Source organism: Cnephaeus nilssonii, assembly GCF_951640355.1.
Source record: "Cnephaeus nilssonii genome assembly, chromosome: 13".
Lineage (NCBI taxonomy): Eukaryota > Metazoa > Chordata > Mammalia > Chiroptera > Vespertilionidae > Cnephaeus > Cnephaeus nilssonii.
The window spans coordinates 2,581,665-2,602,568 of NC_137084.1; the positions used below are offsets into that span (position 1 = coordinate 2,581,665).

Consider the following 20,904-nt stretch of genomic DNA (forward strand, 5'->3'; position numbering starts at 1 on the left):
CGGGCGGCCAATCAGAGGAGGCTCCGCCCCGGAGGCCCCGCCCCTCCGCGGACCGCCTGCGCTTCGAGTACCCGGATGAGGGCGCCCGTTGTGGGTCCCCGGGAAGCCGTGGTGTCGGCGGGTTGGTGCCGGGGGAGTGAGGGGGGTGGGGGAGCTGCGCCGACGCCCTCCGAGCTGACCCGCCGACCCCCCCCCACGCAGTGCGCGCCCTCCCCCTTCCCCAGGCCCCGTCCTACCCGACTCCGCGCCTCCCAGCCCTCGGGCTCTCCATTCTTTGGAACCGGAAGAGCTGCAGGGCCTAGAGGGAAGGGAGGCGACTGCAGTGTGTGCAGCTCCAAGGTCCGTACCTCCCTCCCCTCCGCCCTCCCGGTTCCCCCAAACCCAGCTGACCCTCTCCTGACCCTCTCCTGACCTCAGAGTGGCCTCTCACCCCAGCCTCACCTTGGGGAGGGGGGATACCAGGAGGCTCACCTCTCCCCTTTGAACTTTTGTTTTACTCTTCAGACTTGGAAGGGCCCACCGGGCCGCTCGCCCAGCATTATTAGTGCCCCTGTTGCTGTGCAAATTCTGACCTCATACAAAAGCAGACTTTCCCGGGAGAACCTTAATGACCCAGAAAGGCAGCCGTTAGCTCTGCAACTTAATAGGCCTCACCAGATCACGTGGTTGGGGGACCACGTGGTGTGGAGCAGCAGCAGAATGCCACAGACCTTGCGGCCCCATTTTATAGAAGAGGAAGCTGAGCCCCCCCCCCGCCCCCCCCCCCCCCCCGCGTTGATTTACCGAAGATCCCCCAATAAGTCAGCGGCAGAACTAGACGCAGAGCCTGGCGTGTACTCTTCCATTGCAGACTCATTCAGTGCGCCCAAGACCCTGAGTGACCCCAAGACACCGCTGAACCGGGCTGAACTGAGGGGAGCTAAAACATGAGTGGGGTTTCCATGGGTGGTTTCCCACACCAGGGACTCTGCGTGACTTTGGAGGCATTGCATTATCAGTGGGAAGAACACAGGCTTTGTGGAAAGACTAGACGTGGGTTTAAGTCCTGGCTCTTAGCATGACCTTGAACAAGTCCCTAGAGCTGAGTCAGTCCTAGAAGTAAAATGTGCTCACAGCTCAGCTGCCTTCCTCTTGGTCTGATACCAACAGCAACCAGAGCAAGTGCGTGAGCCTCCTGGTGACTGTTCACTGCACACGGTGCTCATGCAGGAGCGGGTGTTGCTCTGGCTCATCTCGCCCTGGGCGATGAGGTGGGTGCTCTCGGGCGTAAAGACCGCCCTGTGCCCAGTGTGGGCAGATCTGCCTCTGGCAGCCACGTCAGGTGAACCTTGGCCAGCCCCACGCTCTACTCCATCCCCAGCGCACGTGCTGGAGTTTAGACTTGGATCAAAGTCTGGGGCAGCTCCCTAATTATGAGGGCCTGGAAGCGTGATTGTGCCAGTAGGCTGCGGGCACCTCCAGCGACACATCCTCTGTCCTTCAGGTGCTGCTGCCACCTGCACCGTGCTCAGGCCCAGGCAGCACCCACAGGACCGCCCGTCCTCCGGCAGCTCAGTGCCAAGGCGCGACCTCAGCTTGCTGGCTTCAGCCCCTCCCCACCATGGTGAGTCTCAGGAGGGCCAGGACTGGGGAAGGACACTGTGGGCTCGGGGCCTGGGGGGCAGGGGGCATGCCAGCCCTGGGCACACTGAGGTCCTTACACTCTGACCAGGAGATGCTGCTGCCTCCTAAGGCTCACAGAGGTTAAGACAGAGGGTCCCTCTCCGGCCTGGTCCCTGCTTCCCTCCATTCCTAGCTAGTCCAGCCAGGCCTGGGGCTGCAGCCTCCGAGGCCCTCCAGGGCCCACCGGCCCCCTGGTCTGGCCGTGTCTTTAGAACAGTCACAGTGACCTACACTGGAGCAGGCCCTGTCCCAGCTACAGAGGGACCCTGAGGAAGGACGTGGCTGGTGTGGGCTGGTCCCATGGGGGGGTCCGCACTTCGGGACGCTCAGCACTGCTGGGCATTGCTCCCTCTCCACTCCAGAACGGATGTGCACCAGAGCAGGCCTGGCACAGAACTAGGTCCAAATGCCAGCTGCCCTGACCAGCTGTGCGACTTGATCTCAGAGCGAGGCAGGTTAGCCCTCCTGGCAGTGGCCCTGAGTGTTTATCAGATGGAGTCCTGGGGCCGGGCACGGTGCCCTCAGGCCAAGGGAACCAGGATGGCCCTGGTCCCAAGCCCTCCTCTGACTCTGGTGTGGGAATGGTTGCAAATCCCGGCAGGACAGGCTGTACGAGATGGCGAGGGGTCACCTTCTTGGAGGGTGGTGGCGCTGGAGGCTGGGCTTGGAGCGGAGACCTGTCACAGCTTTGCTGCCTGTGCCGTCCCTGGCGGGCGAGCCCTCTGCCATGCGCAGCCCTTCAGCCCCGGGGAGAGCAGCATGGAGCAGCAAAATGGAGCCCGCGTTGGAGCCAGGCAGACACTGGCTGACCGTGTGGTCTTGTGGGGAGTCACCAAACTGTGCCTGGGTCTCCTCACCGAGCTGACGCTCCCTCCACCGCGCTGCTGGGAACAGGGACGAGACAAGCCCAGAAGCACCTAGAAGCCGCCTGGCTCTCAGCCACGGCGCGGAGCCGGCCTCAGTATCCTGCTCCCTCCCTACGGCCTGTATGTCCCCTTGTCCTGCAGCAGGTGGCTTGGCTCTGGCCCCTGCCAGGCCCAGGCAAGGTCAAAGTTTACACAAAGGAGCCTGCCGCTCACAGGCTTGAGGGAGGAGCCTCCGGAAGTGCCCCTGGCCAGGGCCTGGCTGGGTGGCAGGCTGCCCCGCCTCCGGCCCTCTGGGTGCCTGTGGGGCCCTAGTCTCACTCGCTCTGGGACAAAAGCAGGAGCTGCCGGGTCGGGTCGCAGGCCTCCTCCAGCGAGTCACAGCTTTTTGAAAAGGGAGCTTCTGTGTGCAGCTTGTCCTGTGTGACAGGCTTACGCTGCGAAGGCCCACTTTGCAGAGGGAGACGAAGCTCAGCACCTTGAGGTGCCTTCCCGAGTCCTCACAGCGAGGCAGGGAGGCCTGGGATTGGATCCCTCGCCTGTGCCTGCAGAACCCAACCTTCACTGCTGTGCCCTGCCCCCCACGTCGTCCTGCGCCCCGTCAGCCCCGCGGGAACCAGGCCGGCCTGCCCTGGCCCTCTAGGACTCCAGCCCCCCCCCCCCCTTTCTTTGTGTTGAAGCCATTCTTCAGGATAAAGTTAAGCCATAATCCAAAACATTTCTAAGGACAAAAGATACAGATTAACAAGAGAACTCACAGAAACGCCCACCTGATAAAATACACCCAGGTCCGTGTGCCCCGGAGTTCCTGCTTCAGTGCTGTGGCCCTGGAGTCCGAGTGGGCGTGGGAGAGGGGTCGTGGCCATAGCAACGTGACTGGTGCCTGAAAGCGCCTCCTCGCGCCTCCCCGTAGGCCTCCAAGAAGCTGATGAACTCGGTGGCCGGCTGTGCGGACGACACCCTGGCTGGCCTGGTGGCCTGCAACCCCAACCTGCAGCTCCTGCAGGGCCACCGCGTGGCCCTCCGCTCCGACTTGGACAGCCTCAAGGGCCGGGTGGCACTGCTGTCGGGTGGGGGCTCCGGCCATGAGCCTGCCCACGCTGGTGAGTGTCCTGGGCCAGAGGCGGGGAGTGGGGGCTCCGAGGAGATCATGGGTGCTGGTAGGAGGTTCAGAATGCAGCCCACAGTCCAGAACTGGGTCCTGGTTCCCACTCTCCCCTTCCCTCAGGCTGTGATTTGGGTCCAGTTATGGCCTCTCTCTATAGCTTATAAAAGTAACAGGTTGGGCCAACTGATCTCTCAGGCCCTTCCAACTCTGAGAGTCAGTGAGTCTGTGAAACCTCCTGGCCTTCCAGCTGACCTGTCACCTCCTCCATGAAGCCCTCCTGACTCTTCCAGCCTAGAGCAACATCCCTCTTCTGAATTCCCACCCTGCATTGTCACAACCACATGAACAGTCCTGATTGTTTTTGTCCAGTGCCAGGCGTGTGAGCTCCCCGAGAGCTCCTGGGGCAGGAACCAGGCGGGGTAGCCTCTGTGCCTTTGCTGCCTCCCTCGGCAAGTCCTCCCACCCATGCAGCAAACATTCCTGAGCACCCAGGACACGGCACTGGGCGCCTGGGCTGTGCTGGCACTAGGGATGCGACAGTGAACCAGACAGACCAGGTGCCTGCCCTCGTGGAACTCTGTCCTCCTTTGGGGACAGACAGGAGCCAGGTGAACACATGAGTGAAGGAGATCCTTCTGAGTGTGGACGTGCGGCAGGAAGATGAGAGCCGGGGGGGGGGGGGGGGGCAGCGAGTCGTGGGCTGGGGGGACACTCAGCTGAGGGTCAGGGAAGGCCTGTCCAGGGAGAGAAGTCCAAGGAAGACCTGCGGGGAGCGGCCCAGGTGCCTGTCTAGCATCAGGCACGCCGGTGGCCACCTGCCCATCTGCTCAGGAGCAGGGAAGGCCCGGCGACAGCCACACAGCTACCCAGGACCCTCCCCAGCACCCTCCCCAGGACCCTCCCCAGCACCCTCCCCCAGCATCCTCCCCCAGCACCCTCCCCCAGGACCCTCCCCCAGCATCCTCCCCCAGGACCCTCTCCCATCCCCCTCCCCAGCGCCCTCCCCCAGCATCCTCCCCCAGCACCAGCGCCCTCCCCAGGACCCTCCCCAGCACCCTCCCCAGGACCCTCCCCAGCACCCTCCCCCAGCACCCTCCCCCAGGACCCTCCCAGCGCCCTCCCCAGCACCCTCCCCCAGCACCCTCCCAGCACCCTCCCCCAGCATCCTCCCGCACCCATCACAGGGTTCATAGGGAAGGGGATGCTGACGGGGGTCATCGCGGGAGCCGTGTTCACCTCGCCGGCAGTGGGCAGCATCCTGGCAGCCATCAGGGCAGTGGCCCAGGCGGGCACAGGTAAGCCTGGGGTGCAGGAGGGGCCGCTGCCAGGAGGGCAAGCTGGGGGGGGGGGTGAGGGCAAGCACCGATGGGCCCTGCTGCTGCTCCGACAGCGGGCACCCTCCTCATCGTGAAGAACTACACTGGGGACCGGCTGAACTTCGGCCTGGCCCGGGAGCAGGCGCGGGCCGAGGGCATCCCCGTGGAGATGGTGGTCGTTGGGGATGACTGTGCCTTCACGGCCGTGAAGAAGACGGGCCGGCGGGGGCTCTGTGGCGTGGTGCTCATACACAAGGTGAGGCTCCCGCCCAGGACACAGCCGGCCAGCCCCCCAGCCTGCTGTCACCCCCCCACAGGAGGCCATGCCTTCCCCAGTGCTCCCCTCCCCGCCCCGGCCCAGCATGTTGGCATTGTCCCAGGCCCTTCCCTTCCCGCCCCACACCCAGCCGCCGCCTTCCTGGTGCCTCTCCACGCACACCCTCCTCAGAGCCTGCCCTCCGCCCCGGCCGTGGTCAGCGCGCTCGGCGGTGCTCCGCACGGGGCTCCCCTTCCCGTCTGTTCCCACACCACCCAGAGGGCCTTTGGAGATGGGCGTCTGATGAGGCTGCTCCCTGTGTGACGTTAGACAAGCCTTCCTCCCTGAACTTCCCAAGTTCATGGCCCATCATCCCACCGTCCTCTCATGCTCCATGAACACCACTTCGCTGTACCAGCGGCTGCAGCACCCTCTGGGGCTTTCCTGATGCTGCACCTACGGCCGTAAAAGCCCTTTGTCCGTCTGACTCAGTTGGCCTGGCTGACCCTCCTGTTCGGTCGAGGCCCAGCTCTGGTGTCTCCCATCCTGAGGTTTCCCCCCCACACACACTGAGCTGGTCAGAGCCCTTCCTGTCCTCCATCCTCCTCCCACGAACTGCCCTGCGTCCGCCTCCTCCACTGCGTGTGCCGTCTGCGTCCTGCTGCCCCAGCTCCTCCCCAGATCAGTGCCTTCAAGGAGGGTTGTGAGCGAGTCACTTGCTTTCATTTCAGCACATACTAGACGCTTGGCAAAAAGTGGGTGGGTGGGTGGGTGGATGAATATGTGGGTGGGGGGTAAAGTGAGCCACAGGATACATGCCCTGGAGAAAGAACTCTGCACTGGGAATCAGGAAACTGGCCATCAGCCCGCTGTGTGACATTAGACAAGTCACCTTCCCTCTCTGGGCCCATTTCTCCGTTTGTAAAGTTCTTTCTGGCTCCAGCAGACTGATTGCTAAAGATTCCTGGCAGGTCCTTGTGAGCGCAAGGATGCACCGTTCGGCCCTGAACACCGGGGCCTGGTTGATGTGGCAGTGCCCAGAGTCCCTCCAGCTAGACACAGCCCTCCTGTCTTCAGCCCCCAAGTGCCACAGTGACTCCTGTCCCTTGGGGGCTTCTTTCTGTGTGGATACAGATAGCGGGTGCCCTGGCTGAGGCCGGGGTGGGGCTGAAGGAGATCACAGAGCGGGTGAGCGTGGCTGCCAAGGCCATGGGTGAGTGCCAGCCCCGGGGTCGGAAGCGGGGAGGGAGGGGGAGGCTGCCTCAGGCCTGGGAGCAGTTCCCAGCAGCTGCATAGGAGGGCTCGCCCAGGGGTTCCCCAGGGCTGAGGGGTCTCCCGGGGGAGCCAGGGGCACTAGCAGCCTTGGGTCCCGGAGCCAGGCTTCTCTTCCATCCGAGGTGAAGAGGCTGCCCGCCTAAGCCTGCTGCCCTGACCGACGCCAGTCCAGAGCCGTCATCCCGCTCACACCTCCTCTCTCACAGGAACCTTGGGCGTGAGCTTGTCCTCCTGCAGCGTCCCCGGTTCCAGACCCACCTTTGAACTTGCCGATGACGAGGTAGAGCTGGGCCTGGGTGAGTGTTGGCCACCCCTGTCCTCGCCGTGCCTGCTCCCTGGGTTGTACCCACAATGCCCTGGGAGCCTCTGCCCGTCCTTCCCGCTGAGCCGCAGCTGTCACACAGGAGCTTGCTGGTTTTAAATGGGCGTTTGAAGCTCTTCGGGCTCCACCGGCCCCATTCTACCTGCTTTGCCATCCACAGCCAGGCTCCCGCCACGTGAGGCCCTGTCGGTGCGCTGCGCGCCTCCCTGCCTCCGCTCACACCACTCCGGGGTCTCCTGCACAGGCCGCCCTCCTCCCACGGGCCCCTCCGGGGCAGCGCAGCTGCGGAGCTCTCCCTCCTGCCCCGGTGCCTCCAAAGTGATGGGCGGAGGCTCACGTCTCCTTCTCCTCGCTTGACTGCCTCTCGCTCAAGCTGCCTCACTGGTCCCAAGTCCAGTTCATGGCTCTCTCCGCCACAGCCACAGCTCCCGGAGGGGAGGGCAGAAACCGTGTCGTTGTCACTGTCCTGCCCGTTTCTACCCGCTCCCCACCTCCGCAGCACCAAGCTAGCCCTGAGTCAACCTTGATAAAAACACGATAGCAGATCCCCAGGCCTGAGCGCGTCAGCAGTGACTGCTCTCTCCACAGGGATCCACGGGGAAGCCGGCGTGCGCCGGATGAAGGTAGGTGGGCTCCCCGGCCCAGGTGGGTCCAAGGCCGAGGCCTCGGGCACAGCTCACTCCTGGGTCCCTCCGGCAGATGGCAACCGCCGACGAGATTGTGAGGCTCATGCTCGACCACATGACCAACGCCTCCAGCGTGTCGCACGTGTCTGTGCAGGCCGGTGAGGGGAGCTTACACCTTGGTCTCCCAGCCCTCTCCCCCCCCCCCCCCGGGTGAGGGGCCCAGAGAGTCTCACCGGCGGCGTGTCTGCCCACAGGCTCCTCGGTGGTGCTGGTGGTGAACAACCTGGGCGGCCTGTCGGTCCTGGAGCTGGGCATCATGGCCGACGCAGCCGTCCGCTCTCTGGGTGAGCCCCCCGGAAGGGCGCCTGCTAGCACCCAGAGCTCTTCCCTCCAGCCTGTGAGGCTGCACATACGAAAAGCAGCCGAGCCTGGCTGGTGTGGCTCAGTGGGTTGGGCATAATCCCATGCACAGAAAGGTTGTCGGTTCAATTCCCGGTCGGACGCATGCCTGGGTTGCAGGCTTGATCCCCAGTAGGGGGTGTGCAGGAGGCATCCGATCAATGTCTCGCTGTCACATCAATATTTCTCTCGCTCCCTTTCCCTTCCTCTCTGAAAAACCAATAAAAAATTTCTTTTAAAAAAGAAAGAAAGAAAAGCAGCTGAGGTAGGGTCTTCTGATGGCCCAGAGCTTGGGCTGTGCAGTCAGACGAGCCTGAGTTAGGTCTTCACTCTCCACCTAATTGCGAGTATGGAGCCTGCCCCTGGCGTAGGGAGCGTAAGGATAGTCCCTGCCTCCTAGGCGGTTGTGAAGATTAAATGAGACTAAACATACATAACCACTTGGCACAGTGCCTGGCACCTGGCAGAGCTCAGCACATGAGACCCGCAGTGACCCACCTGCCCTGTCGCAGGGACACGGCCAGGGACGTGTGACTCGGCATCGGAGGGATGCCCTGAGCAGACCTGGCCATCTCCCTGCTGGCCTCGGGGCCGCGCGTCCAAAGCCCTTGATTTTCTCTGATCCTGTCTCTTCTGGGGGAAGTACCGCCCTCCTCGCCTTTCCTCATGGACGTCCGTGCTTTGCTATTGCAGAGGGCCGCGGGGTGAAGGTTGCCCGTGCCCTGGTGGGCACCTTCATGTCAGCCCTGGAGATGCCTGGCCTCTCTCTCACCCTTCTGCTAGTGGATGAGGCCCTCCTGAAACTGATAGGTGAGACCTACAGCCTGGGCCATCCAAGCCAGGGCTCCTTGGAGCTGGAAAAAGCCAGGGGCCTTGGGGAGACCCCAACAGAGGTCTCCTGATGAACCGTGACCATCAGGCCCCATGGGGCCCTTTTGATTCTCCAGCTCTCACAGGAGGGAGGAGTTGGTGTTAGGCTCCCCCCCAGGGACAGCCCCTCTTCCCTTGTATACAGCAGGTACTCAGTACTTGCTCTTTGAGATGGAGGGACTGGCCACCAGGGGGAATCCAGGTCCCACTTGACCCCTGGCCAGCCACCCCATGTCTAAGAAAGTCACCTGCTGACTCTAGATGCTGAGACCACCGCGTCGGCCTGGCCTAACGTGCCCAGGGTCTCCGTGACGGGGCGGAAGCGGACCCGGGCAGCCCCCTCCCAGCCCTCAGAGGCCCCTGATGTCACTGTGGGAGGTACCAAGCCCTGCTGTTGGGGCAGGCGACCCCGGGCATTGGCCTGAGTCCTGAAGGGTGAGGGGTGTGCAGGGGCCCTAACACCCGTATCTCCCACACCTTCAAGTGTTAGCCGTGAGAAGGGCCAGGTGCTCCTCCTCCCGCTGTCCTCCCCCGCAGGCTTGACCTCGAAGCGGATGGCGCTCGTGCTGGAGCGGGTGTGCACTACCCTCCTGGACCTGGAGGAGTACCTGAACGCCCTGGACCGTGTGGCTGGCGATGGGGACTGTGGGACCACCCACAGCCGCGCTGCCCGAGGTGGGTGCAGGGACCTCGCAGAGAGGGGCTGGGGTCACATTTCTGCGATTTTGGCATTTCGTGAACCAGAACCACTTCAGAAACATTCGGAGCGCTTGCATGGGTTGCCAACTTCTCTTTTGCCGAGCGCAGTCATGCACAAAACCTCGCACCCGTCCATCTTCATAGAGAACAGGCCCTCACCGCTGCCGACGTGGGGCGTTGTCATTGTAGAGCCAGATGTGTCTCACAGTGAGACGAGGTTCCCAGGGAACTGGCTCTGTGGTCCTCGTTTCTCACGTTCCTGGGCGAGGGCACCTCTTCATGGTCCAGCGTCAGTCAGGAGCCTGTCCTGGCCAGGCACCGCAGATACAGCCGTGAGCAAGGCGGACAGAAGCGCTGCTCTCGTGGCTTGTCCCAGTACAGACCCAGGACGGCGTGGCGGCCGAGGAGGAGCTTGAAGCCGGGAAGCAAGGCCTGGCGGGGGGCGGCCTGCCACCCACCATTCCTCACCCTCTGCGCTGCACACTGGATAGGGGACGGGAGCCCAGGGTCCCTGCCCTCTGCCGCCGTGGGCCGCGTGCTTGTTGGGAGGGGCTCTGACCTCCTCCCCTCCCCGCCTGCAGCGATCCAGGAGTGGCTGAGGGAGGGCCCACTGCCCGCCAGCCCTGCCAAGCTGCTCTCCCAGCTGTCCCTCCTGCTGCTGGAGAAGATGGGAGGCTCGTCGGGGGCCGTGAGTGCGGCAGTCCCCGGGCGGAGGGCTGAGAGGGCCCTGGGCTGGTGCGGCCCAGGCCGGCCCGCGTGTAAAAACTGTGGTCCTCCCAGCTCTACGGCCTGTTCCTGACCGCAGCGGCCCAGCCCCTCAAGGCCAACATTGACCTCCCAGCCTGGTCTGCTGCCATGGATGCCGGCCTGGAGGCCATGAAGAAGTGAGTGGAGCCTGTGCCTTAGCCCAGGGTGGGCGGGGAGGAGGGGGGATGTCACCTGCTCCCAGCCAGGCCCTGCCACGCCCCCGGCATCCCCTCCAGTGAACCGCTTCTTCTCTCCCCTGCAGGTATGGGAAGGCTGCCCCAGGAGACAGGACTATGGTGTGTATGCACCCAGCCCTTCCCTCTTTGGATCGCAGAGCCCTGGAGGCCACCCTCAGTGCCAGGGCCTGTGCTCACCCCCCTCCCTCACCTTGTCCAGCTGGATTCTCTCTGGGCAGCGGGACAGGAGCTCCAAGCCTTGAGGAACCCACAGGCTAATCTGTTCCACATCCTGACCAAGGCAGTGGAGGTGAGTGGAGGGGCCCGCCACCCGGGAGGCAGGCTGGGAGCCAGTGAACACCCTTCCCGTGCGCGGCTCCCTCCTCTGAATGGAGATGAGCGCCTGTCCAGAGGGTGTGCGAGGCTAGAGAGAGAACAGAGCCCGACTTGGTAACTGGACACGGCAGGTCCGCAGTAAAGGGGAGGTGACCCCTCTGCCCTGGGACGGCACAGAGGTGCGGGCAGAGCGGGACGGAGGGTCCAGGGCCTCCCCCAAGCCCAGGCCTTGCTTCCAGGGCAGGAAGGAGGCTGGAGGCTTGTCCCCAACCCTGCTCCTCTCCGTCCCCCTCAGAGCGCAGAAGCTGCGGCCCAGGCCACCAAGAACATGACGGCGGGAGCTGGGAGAGCCAGCTATATCAGTTCCATGAAGCTCGACCAGCCGGACCCCGGGGCAGTGGCCACCGCAGCCATTCTCCGGGCCATCCTGGAGGTCTTGCAGAACCTGGAGGGCGTGTGAGTGCAGCCGCCTGTCACTTGCCTCTGCCTTCCACCTGCCACCTCCCTCGCCTCGCACGCCCATCCTCAGAGCTCAGCAGGAACCCCCGCCAGCATCCAGAGCGACTGCAGTGTACACTGCAGGCCCAGAGGGGTCACTGCTGCTCAGGGGGGCGGGGTCCCGGGCTCCCACTCTGCCCCAGCCCCGCCGCCTGGGCCTCAGCAGCGGCGGGCGTGTCCCTGGGGGCAGCACAGCCGTCACTGGCATTGCTGAGCCTGTGCCCGTGTGAAAAGCAGCCAATAAACCACATCAGACCAGAGCTTCGCCGCCTCTGAGGCCGTCTCCAGGCGTGTGAGGAGCGGCCCTCTGCTGCCCCGGGCAGCGCTCAGCCCCTGGCGAGGTGACCCCTCCTTCCACCCAAGACCCACGGCCAGGCCTGCACAGCTGGGCTGGCTCCCCTGGGACCTCAGTCCTGTCCTCCCGATACGCACGCCACACCCGACGGGGTGCTTTTCTCAGCACTAAACTAACAGAGCCCCCTGGATCTTCAGGCATCAAGTGGGCCAATGGGACGCCAAGAGGGAGAGAAGCCACCATATCGTAAGCTGGGTGGTGGCACAGAAAGTGCGCCCAGGCCAGCCCTGCTCTCGGCAATCCCGGCGGCACGGCCGCGTCCAGTGCGTGGTGGCAGGACAGCGCACACCCGACCCGTGCTCAGTGCAGGGGGCGGTCACAGGCCCGGAGTGCCCGCATGGACACGGCTGGGTCCTGGTTCTGCTTCAGACCAACCACAGCAGCTCAAGCCTGTTCTTTAGCCTCTTGGAACCTGGGAAATAGAATGGTGCCTGTCTGCGGGGACAGGAAAAGGATCCAACGAGTCGATGTGAAGCCCCAGCACAGTCCAGGGGCCCACTCCCTGCGGGTTACTGCTCCCACTGGTGTCTGCACCCAACGTCCAGGTCCTGCTCCACCACTTACATCCACAGCTGGTCACACTCGGGGGCCCCCATCACTCACGCCCCAACTTGGCTGCAGCCTCACTCAGCCCAGGGTTCCTGTGCACCAGCCACCCCCCGGGTCCCCGACCACGAGGCAGTGATCAGTGTGCGCAGACGCACACCCAGCAGCCGGGGAGGAGATGCATCAGACACCTGCCGGTGGGTCCCAGCGCTGCCACTTCCTGTCGGGTGACCTCAGGCAAGTGTGTGCGAGTGCACACCAGGGAGCACGTCGTTCCTTGTGATCCCCGTGCTCAGGGCCACTCGCCTGAGCGACAGCCACCCAGCAGGAGCGGCGCTCCCGGGCGACAGTCTGTGGGCCTCTGGTGTCCGCCGGGTCCCTCTCAAGGCCTCAGGGTCAGAACGGTCCTGAGGCTTTTCCGCGCTGCCCAGCGCTCACTTAACCAATCTCATTTCCACAGAAGAGGCTTTGATCCTTAAAAACATATTTATTGAAAACCAGGCTTTATAAACAGGTGAAATGCCTGCCCGTGTGGTAGGGGGGGGTCATGTGACCAAGCTGCCTGGCAGTCATCGCGGTGGCTTTGGAGCCTTCGGCCACCAGAGGTTCCGGCGGAGTCCGGCCGGCATCTGGCCTGTGGGGTCGGGTGGCCAGTCGGCCTCATCGCCACGGGCCAGAGAGGAAGCACACTCCGGCCCCCGGCGTCATGCTGCTGGTCTTCTGTGCACAGCAGCGTGGCACCGGGACCCAGCAGGACTCTTTGGGGGAGGCAGGCCCCCTCCCCATTTCTCTGAAGAAGCTCCGCTCGCACGAGGCACGAGGCGGGCTGTGGCCTGCGAGCAGCCACTGTGGGGGGCAGCGGGCGCTCGTGCTCAGCAGAAAACACCGGCGAAGGTGGCCGTGGTCCTCGGCTCTGCTGGGACAAAGCACCCCAACGCTGGTCGTGTCGTGGTGGCCCCAACCTGGCGAAGGAGAGGAAGGCACCCTGCCAGCCCTCCCGCTGGGACAGCTGGGGGGCCACAGGTTCCCAGGCTCCTTGGGCTGCCTGAACGGGACAGGCCGGGATCCAGGCCCAGCCGTAGCGGCACCGGGAAGTGATGGAGCCACACGGTCACAGTGGACTCGAGACATGAGCAGGCAGCGCCTCAGTTTCCCTGCAGAGCTGCCTCCCTCCCAGCACCCGATGCTCCCACCCAGCCTCAAGTCCAGGGGCCAGCCATGGTGGGCGCCTAAATGACATGCGCACGTTCCACGGGAGAGCGGACAGGCAGGCCACCCCCTCGTTCACGTGACAGATGCGCTTGAGTCGGGCCACCTGAGCTGCTGGGACTTCCCACCACCTCCCGAGGGTCTAGGGAGTCGGCTCAGCTGGGGAGCAGGCGTGTGAGCGGCCAGGGCAGGGGGGCCGGTGTAAAGGGGGGACCTCAGAGGCCGATGCCAGGAAGGTGTGCAGAAGCCAAAGCACCAAGAGACGTAGGCAGCACGAGGTGGGGGCTCTGGGCAAACCGCGGGGGCCCCGGGGGCAGCAGAGGTTCGGAGGGAGTCCAGACGCACCCCGACCGCTCCTGCGTCCCTTCTCGCTTCACTCCCTTTCACGCAACAGGGGCTGGAAAGAGCAGGCACACGGGGTTAATGGCTAACGTCGGTGGCCCTGGACCTGCAGGTGTCACACCAGGTCTGAGCTGCTCACACAGACCCCAACCTTCAGTCCCCCGGTCACATCTTTCAGGGAAGCCCCAAAGTCCCTCAGCTTGACACCCCCCTCACCTCACCCCTCAGATGCCGAGTGGCCAACAGGCAGAACCTGTCCAAGTACTCAGCTCGTCACCAGGCGCCTGCTAGACCAGCCTCGAGCTGGGGACGCACAAGTGACGACACCCTCTTCATGCCCAAGGCTCCCCTGGGGAGGATAAGGCCACACTTGCCCTCCTGAAGCCACAGGAACCTGGGGGAGGGAGGAGCCCCCGTCCTCCCCGGGTAGACCGGCCCCCGGGGGCCCTAGAGCCTGCATCTGCCCCGATGGCTGGGATGGGCTGCTGACACCAGTGCCCCCTTCCAGCTGCCTGGTTCCCCTCATGCTCCTGGGTTAGTCTTCCTGGGAAGGCCCACGCCTCCCCTGTGACCCTTCTCTAGACCCAGCCCTCCCCCAGCCTGGCCGGGGAGACAGGGCCGCACCTGTCCTTCGGTCGTGACCTCCACCTCCGGGCGCTTCCAGGACGAGGCCTGCAGGAGGTAGAGCACCAGCAGCCCGAAGGCCACCACCAGCATCCCGGTGCTGTTGGCAAAGACCGCCTCGCCAGGCAGGCTGGAGTACGGCCTGGTGGCGTTCTTCCTGAAGAGGACAGCGCGTGGGCCTGAGACTCGCCACCTGCTCTCGCCCGGCGGGAGAACCGGGGCCACGCACAGAGGGCGGGGAGAACCGGGGCCGGGACCGGGTGCTGCCGCTGCCGGCCCAGCACAATCCCCGAGCGCGCCCTTCCCTGAGCGGGAACGCTGGGCCTGAGTGGCCCTGACACAGCGTCGGTGTCGTGGGGCGACCCGAGGACCACACTTAAGGGGCTTAGCAGAGTCTGGCACACAGCAGCGCTCAGTCGGTCTGATGCTGGAGAAACACCTACTGACAATTTACCAACTCAACCTCCAGAGAGGCCGCTCGCTGCCCTCCGGATCAGGGCGCGCCAGCCCCAGGCCCCCCTTGGAAGGGCCCTGTGCCCACAGAGCCATCTGAAGACCCCGCTCTTTCCCCTCCACGCAGAGGGGCCACCCCACTCACAGGCTGAAGAACAGCTTCTCATTGATGCCGGAAATGACAGACGCCATGGCCAGAGCGAGGATGGAGGCGCCAAAGAAGACGTGGACAGGCTTGAGGAGACTGCGCAGCCACAGGGACGCCCAGGGCAGCAGGAAGACAGCAAAGCCCAGGAGCCACTGCGGACGTGGGAGAAGCATCTGACCCGCCTGTGCGACCACAGGCGCCCAGTCACCCCACCCCCAGCGCCTCCGGCTGGTCAGGGACCTTCTCCCTCACTCCCATCTCAAACCTCCCACCGGGAATCGCCCCAGCACCCCCGGGGCCTCACTGGTCTGTTTCTCCCACACGAACAAGAACCTTCCATGACCGCGTAGCTACAGCCCCCTCTCCGGCAAACAGTCATCCCGCTTCCTTCCGTCCTGGCTCCCACCCCCGGCTCCCACACAGCGCTCTGCGACGGCAGACCAGCAGTGGGACGGGCACAGGGCGAGTGCGGGACCAGTCTCCACGCCCTTTCAAACGTCCATCGACAGCGGGTGCCTGCAGAGGCCGCCTCCGGGCCATGAGCAGAGGGAGTATTTGGTGCCGAGGCAAGAGAAGCCCAACCAGAGCCCGCGGTGCCATCCGGCAGTGGGAGCCAGAGGAGGGCAGGGGGCACCCACCTGGCAGGCGAAGAAGAACACGGTGGTGATGCCCAGCCAGCTGTGCAGGGAGTAGAGGTTGGCGATGCGCCTACTGTTGTGGTACCTGAAGACGGCCACCAGCCCCAGCACCGTCAGCAGGAAGGCCAGCAGGTGCAGGGACGCGTGGGCGATTTTCCAGGGCAGCTTGGGCCCCACCCAGGACTGGGGCAGGCGGTACACCAGTGACGCTGCCGGAGAGACAGTCCGGGCTCGGCCTCCGCCCTCGTGCTCGCCACACGTTGGGGGATGACCCCGACATGTCCCCACACAGCCTCCGACGCGGGGAGGGGGAAATGCCGGGACACGGATCAGGAAATGCTAGGACCTCATCAGCGTCTTCTGTCCTCGCCTCATTTCCGGGACCCCCGCCAGCCGTGAAGGCCGGAGGGAGGCAGAGATGAAGAGGGGGAACAGTTCCCTGGGCCTGCCCTCCGCACGGCGATGCTCACGGGGTCTGCAGGCAGTTTCGCAGGTTAGAAGCACGGTCTCTAGTTCTTCACCGACCTGAACTCGCACAGCGAGTTGTTATCGAGAACGCAGGCCGGTTGGCTGGCCTAGTCCAAACCCTGGCTCTGCCTCCTAGCTACCTGGCATCTTCTTTCTAAATCTCAGTTTCCTCATCTGTAGAATGGGTAACAATAGAGCCCACCTCACAAGCTTCTCATAAAACAAAATGGGATGGTGTCCCTGAAGCTCACGGGTAAGCTGCTTTCACCAGGGTCACCGTCACCCCCATTTTACAAGTGGGGGAAGGAGGCCCTCCGGGCCCCAAGCCCAGCTCTGGACGCCTGGGGCCACGATGGGTCCGGCAGGAGTAAGCAGACCCCTTATGCAAGGGCCCACTAGGCCAAGAGTGTCCCCCTCCCGCTCCCTAGAGCCGGGACATCCCGCCGTGGCTTCCCTCTCAGCACGGCCCTTTCACACGCAGAGCCGAGTCGCTGCCACGCAGACCACATGCCTGAGAGCCTGGCACCCACTCCCTGCCCTTTCCACAGCCCCCCCTCCCCCCACTGCTGCTTCCTCCGAACGACACCTGCGCCCAAAGGCAGGCCAACCCGCCGGCACCCCGGAGGGGCTGCTCTGCTCCGCCCAGGCCTGGGCCCCGCACGCCTCCCCCGCTGGCCTCCCACTCACCAGCGCTGTAGACCACCACCATGCCAGCCACCATGAGCACCGGGTGACAGTTGAACGTGAGGGTGCTGCCATCCCAGGCAAAGCCACCGTGCCAGCTCCACATCCAGTAGATGGTGAAGAGGACGCACACGGCGCCCAGGGACGACAGCGCCAGGACCGCCAGGTAAAACCGCCCCTCGGCCATTGCGACCAGCTCCTAGGAGCAGCGCAGTCAGCGTCCCTCCGCTCAGCGCACCCCCCAGCTCAGGCCGCCCGCTCCGTCTGAAGGGTGGACACTTTCGCTTCACTCCCCTGGGCACCGCCCCGTGAGGCCTGACCCCTGGTTAGGGACCGTGACCGAGCCCCACCCCGTACCTGGCAGCACACAGGGCACCCAGCAGGCCGGGGGCTGGCCCGGAGTGGCGTCTCCTCTGCTGTGGCCGGGGCCAGGGCTCTGGGCCCGCAGGACCCGGGGATAAAGAATGCCCTCTGCACAGAGAGAAGGGACAGGAAGCCAACTCCAGGCCGGGAAGGCCCCTGGGCTCCCCCTCTCCAGAACAGCTCTTCCCCGGATGGTGAGCTCTGTGGGCGGGCCTTCCCTTCCCTCCTGATCCCCACATGCTACACCTTGTATTGGGCGGCGGCCTCGGCCAATCCCCAGGCCCGAGACTTCCGCTTTCTCTTCCTCTGGGGAAAGTCCAGAGGAGAAAAGAGGAAGCAAGAACTCATGGTCTAGAAAGCAAGAGTTTACAGCCCGCCCTCACTGACGTGGGACTGTGGGGAAATGACAGACGATGCAGCCAGTTTTACCCCAGCCTCCTTGTTCTAAACGAGTGAAGTCCCCACTATGTCATCGGGGTTAAATGAGACGACGCTATTCGAGGACCCGCTGTTTCCACCCGCACCGGACAACTCAGAAAGCAACTCTGGTGCCAGGCCTGGGGGGCGCGAGGCCCCACGCAGTGCCCTTAAGTCAGGCAGGTGGGCGTGAGGCCTAGCGGGCAGCGCACTGCCTTCAGCTAACGTGCAGGGAGCAGGCCAGTCCCCCAGGCCGGCACACCGTCCACGGGCTCACCGCAAGGCGACACGGTGGCTTCCTGCGGCGAGGCCCCTCGCTCTGAACCAGCTCACAGAGAGGGGGGCCCCTAAAAGAGCCAAGCACCCCAGGAGAACGCCCTTCTTCCTCACCTCAGACCCGGGCCGGCTGCGGAGCGGTGGCCTGGGAGGCGGGGCACCCCAGCAGACCTCGCCCCCCTTGCAGGACTCGGTCTTCTGAGCTGGAAGAGAGGCACAGCCGTGAGGACAGAACTCCACGAGGCAGCTCCGAGCAGACCACACGGGAGCTTGTGTACATGATGCCGGACTCCTCTGACAGCCCTGGAGCGGCGCCTCCCCGTTTGACAGGCCAGGACGCGGAGGCTCGGGATGAAGCAGCTGGCACTAAGACCCAGCCGCTGAGCAGGGAGCTTCAAACCCTCACCCGTGTGGCTTCAGGGCCCCTGTTTATTCCTTGACCACAGGTTGTCAGAGGGCGTGAGAAAATGTATGTAAAAGTGAAGTGAAAGTGAAGTATTCCACTTTTCTCAGTGTTGTCGCTAAGAAAAAACCTACCAGCAAAAACCTGAAGCTCAACCCTAGCTGGTTTGGCTCAGTGGATAGAGCATCGGCCTGTGGACTGAAGGGTCCCGGGTTCGATTCCGGTCAAGGGCACATGCCCAGGCTGTGGGCTCGATCCCCAGTAGGAGGTGTGCAGGAGGCAGCCGATCAATGATTCCCTCTCATCATCGATGTTCCTCTCTCTCCCCCTCCCTCTCTCTCTGAAATTAATAAAAATATTTAAACAACAACAGAAACCTCAAGCTCACGGCCCTCGTGCCTGCCCAGCCCTCTCAGTGGCCCTGACTCTGCCAGGCCAGCTCTCTCCAGCCAGGTGTCACCTAACCAGAACAGACCCAGCGCTCTCACACGTGACCCAAGCTGGCGATCATCTCTGACCAAGGGTCCCTGAGGTCTGGGGGAAAGAAACAAGCCTCCACGAGGCTGGTAGGCGACCACCATGCCATCAGCTTCCTCCTCAACCGGGAGCCCAGAGCGGTCCCTCAGCTCCTGCGAGAGCAGAGGGAGCCTCAGGTCACCAGACGCTCCGTCCCCCCACCCACCCCCCGGGGGAGGGTTAGGTCAGCAAGGAGGGCCTCTTGGTCAGTGGGCTCCGTCCATCAAACATCTACGCTCAGCTTTTTCCTTTGTTAAAGGAAAAAAGAACATAACCCAAAGGGGACTGGACCCACGCCCCTGGCAGAGGTCCCGTTACTGCGCTGGGCAGACTGGGAGCAGACGACAGGGACTTCCCGACGGGCACAGCGCACAGCCGAGCCCTCCCTCTGCCTGAGAGACAGCAAAGCGGGGGACAGAGAGCACCCCCTCTTGCTGAGGTTTGCTGGTCCAGGACGTGCTCACCGCCGCGGTGTCTCCGGTTCCGCCCTCGCTTCGCGGGGACCCATTCTCAGACGGACGTCCGCAGCTCTTCTGCGAAGGGCAGGATGGGAACTATTTCAGGCGTGGCAGGCCACCCCGTCTGTCCCAGCCCCGCCACCACCTCTGCTGAGGCAGTCACGGGCGATGCCTTCACAAAGCTACGTGGCTGTGCTCCAAGGAAACGTGACTGACGGACACTGAGCCTTCCGGTCACCATCGCGTTCACGTCCCCGAACAGCACCCTTTTCATTTCTCAACCATTTAATGAGCAACCACTCAGGAGCCCGATTGGCCTGTGGCCAGGTCTGCCCACCCCGTCTGGTGCCAGGCCATCCAGCCGTAACCGCTTTGCTGGCGGAGGGCCTCGCCTTTGTAAGAAATGCAACAGCCGTGAAGCGCAACAAAGCGAGCGCACGCGTGCAGCCGAGGGAGACGTGCCTGCGCTTCCCAGGGAGCTCAGCCCGGGCAAAGGCTCCATGTCCAACTCGTCAATGTTACTTTCACCACTCAGAACTGCAAGCGGATGAAAGGTCAAAGTCACGTTGTTGCTCCCCCTTCCCAGGTGGAGTGGGGGCTTGAGGAATCCAGAATCTCAAGTCCTGAATGCACAACTACCGGCCGGGGCTCCCCTCGGAGCAGGCGCACCCCAGCCTCTTCTCCGCCGGTACTTTTGCTCTCTGCGCTCTCAGGGTCCCCACAGGACTTGCAACCCGGAGAGCAGGGGCAGCGGCAGCTTGTCCTGGGCTCACCCCGATCCTGTCGCCAGGCTCCCTTTCCTCCGCCTTTCCTGAGCCGAAGCAGCCCCTCGGCTCTTCTGCTGCTGCGTCTACCCTCAGCCCGTCCGCGCTCCACGGACCCCAGCTTTCACAAACGTCCTCCCCCAAAAAACAAAATAAAAATACTGGCTCCAAAGAGGAAATGGGGCTTGGCCCAGGTGCGGAGCTGAGCTGCTGCAGGAGTCCCTGCTCACTCCCCTCAGTGGCAAGGTCGCCCCACCTCCGAGGGCAGCTCCTGTGAAGTCAGGGCTCAGGAGTGAGGGACCCTAAGCTCCAGCCCCGAGGTGGACAAGCAAAGCCCTCCTTCGCACCAGTGACTGCAGACGCGCCCTTCGGACTGTGCCCCGGCCTGGCTCAGGGGTCCGAGGACCATCCCAGGGCCGCGGGGACCAACCCCGGCTCCCCTGCCGGACGGAGGCGGCCCCAGCCCACCGCGGCTCCACCTGCTGGCGGCGCCTTCGGGAGATTCCGGGTCTTCACCACCACCGGTGGGAGGAAGGGCCGGACAACGGTGTCCACTTCCTAAAAGAGGAAACTGAGGCCGAGCGAGGGCCCGCGACAGTGCGAAGCTGAGTAGCAGCGAAGGCAGCACTCGAACCCAGGTCCCAGAACTCCCAGCCCGGGCTCTCACCCCCGAACCACAGTGGGATGCAGCCGAGTTTGGGGCCTCCGAGACCCGCCTCTGCCACCCGGCGGCCGTTCTCGAGGGTCCCAGGTGAATTGAGACAGACCGGTCGCGAGACCCGCACGCACCGGGCACCTCGGCCCTGGAACGGACTGGCGGGGCCACTTCGACCGTTTATAGGCTCATGGCACTTCCGGTCGCGCGCGTGGCCGCCTGGGAAATGAAGTCCGGAGTCGCCCTCTCCTCGCGCGCCAAGCGGCTGACTCCCACTCCACTTCCGCCGCGGGCGTTTCCCCCACACACACCCCACCCCCCGCCAAGCCCGGGGACCCAGGGGCCGGCAACGCCGTCGCGGTCCGCCCTGTCCCTCACTCCCCGAAGTGTTCGGGCCCACGAAACCTCCCGCCAGGGGCTGGCGCTCAGCAA

General features: G+C 64.2%; 2 protein-coding genes across 6 annotated transcripts; one reads left to right on the forward strand and one right to left on the reverse strand.

Annotated features, from left to right (window-relative positions):
• Positions 1-48: 48 nt before the first annotated feature.
• TKFC (triokinase and FMN cyclase) lies at positions 49-12,216 on the forward strand. Of its 3 annotated transcripts, none has more exons than XM_079787643.1 (19): positions 49-121; positions 202-339; positions 1,484-1,603; positions 3,439-3,628; positions 4,818-4,928; positions 5,024-5,205; positions 6,340-6,418; positions 6,687-6,776; positions 7,391-7,425; positions 7,502-7,586; positions 7,683-7,772; positions 8,521-8,637; positions 8,959-9,075; positions 9,235-9,372; positions 9,978-10,084; positions 10,177-10,280; positions 10,406-10,439; positions 10,540-10,629; positions 10,951-12,216. In XM_079787643.1, exons 3-19 carry the CDS (start codon positions 1,601-1,603, stop codon positions 11,113-11,115), a joined length of 1,737 nt encoding a protein of 578 aa, XP_079643769.1. In that variant the 5' UTR covers positions 49-121; positions 202-339; positions 1,484-1,600; the 3' UTR covers positions 11,116-12,216. The 3 variants fall into 3 exon arrangements, with proteins under 3 accessions (XP_079643769.1, XP_079643770.1, XP_079643771.1); XM_079787644.1 differs by having other exon boundaries at positions 84-90; XM_079787645.1 differs by lacking the exon at positions 202-339 and having other exon boundaries at positions 110-121.
• A 288-nt stretch (positions 12,217-12,504) lies between these two features.
• CYB561A3 (cytochrome b561 family member A3) lies at positions 12,505-20,625 on the reverse strand. 3 transcript variants are annotated; one of them, XM_079787648.1, is made up of 10 exons: positions 20,485-20,625; positions 19,060-19,128; positions 17,791-17,879; positions 16,978-17,091; positions 16,624-16,819; positions 15,469-15,677; positions 14,828-14,982; positions 14,230-14,386; positions 13,609-13,660; positions 12,505-12,967 (listed from the first exon to the last, which is right to left on the reverse strand). In XM_079787648.1, the coding sequence occupies exons 5-9, from the start codon at positions 16,805-16,807 to the stop codon at positions 13,637-13,639; spliced, it is 729 nt and encodes a 242-aa protein (XP_079643774.1). In that variant the 5' UTR covers positions 16,808-16,819; positions 16,978-17,091; positions 17,791-17,879; positions 19,060-19,128; positions 20,485-20,625; the 3' UTR covers positions 12,505-12,967; positions 13,609-13,636. The 3 variants fall into 3 exon arrangements, with proteins under 3 accessions (XP_079643774.1, XP_079643772.1, XP_079643773.1); XM_079787646.1 differs by having other exon boundaries at positions 12,506-13,660; positions 20,485-20,623; XM_079787647.1 differs by lacking the exon at positions 16,978-17,091 and having other exon boundaries at positions 12,506-13,660; positions 20,485-20,623.
• Between the last annotated feature and the right edge of the window lie 279 nt (positions 20,626-20,904).

Bases quoted from the DNA above. Each gene is read 5' to 3' on its own strand.
- TKFC (XM_079787643.1), top strand. The intron at 7,773-8,520 runs GTGAGCCCCCCG...TTGCTATTGCAG, and splicing joins CGCAGCCGTCCGCTCTCTGG to AGGGCCGCGGGGTGAAGGTT. The intron at 9,373-9,977 runs GTGGGTGCAGGG...CCCCGCCTGCAG, and splicing joins CCACAGCCGCGCTGCCCGAG to CGATCCAGGAGTGGCTGAGG.
- CYB561A3 (XM_079787648.1), bottom strand. From the start codon at position 16,807: ATGGCCGAGGGGCGGTTTTACCTGGCGGTCCTGGCGCTGTCGTCCCTG. The intron at 14,387-14,827 runs GTGAGTGGGGTG...TGTCCTCTTCAG, and splicing joins GAGAAGCTGTTCTTCAGCCT to GAAGAACGCCACCAGGCCGT. The intron at 13,661-14,229 runs GTGCGGCCCTGT...TGCTCTTTCCAG, and splicing joins AGGTCACGACCGAAGGACAG to CCCCTGTTGCGTGAAAGGGA.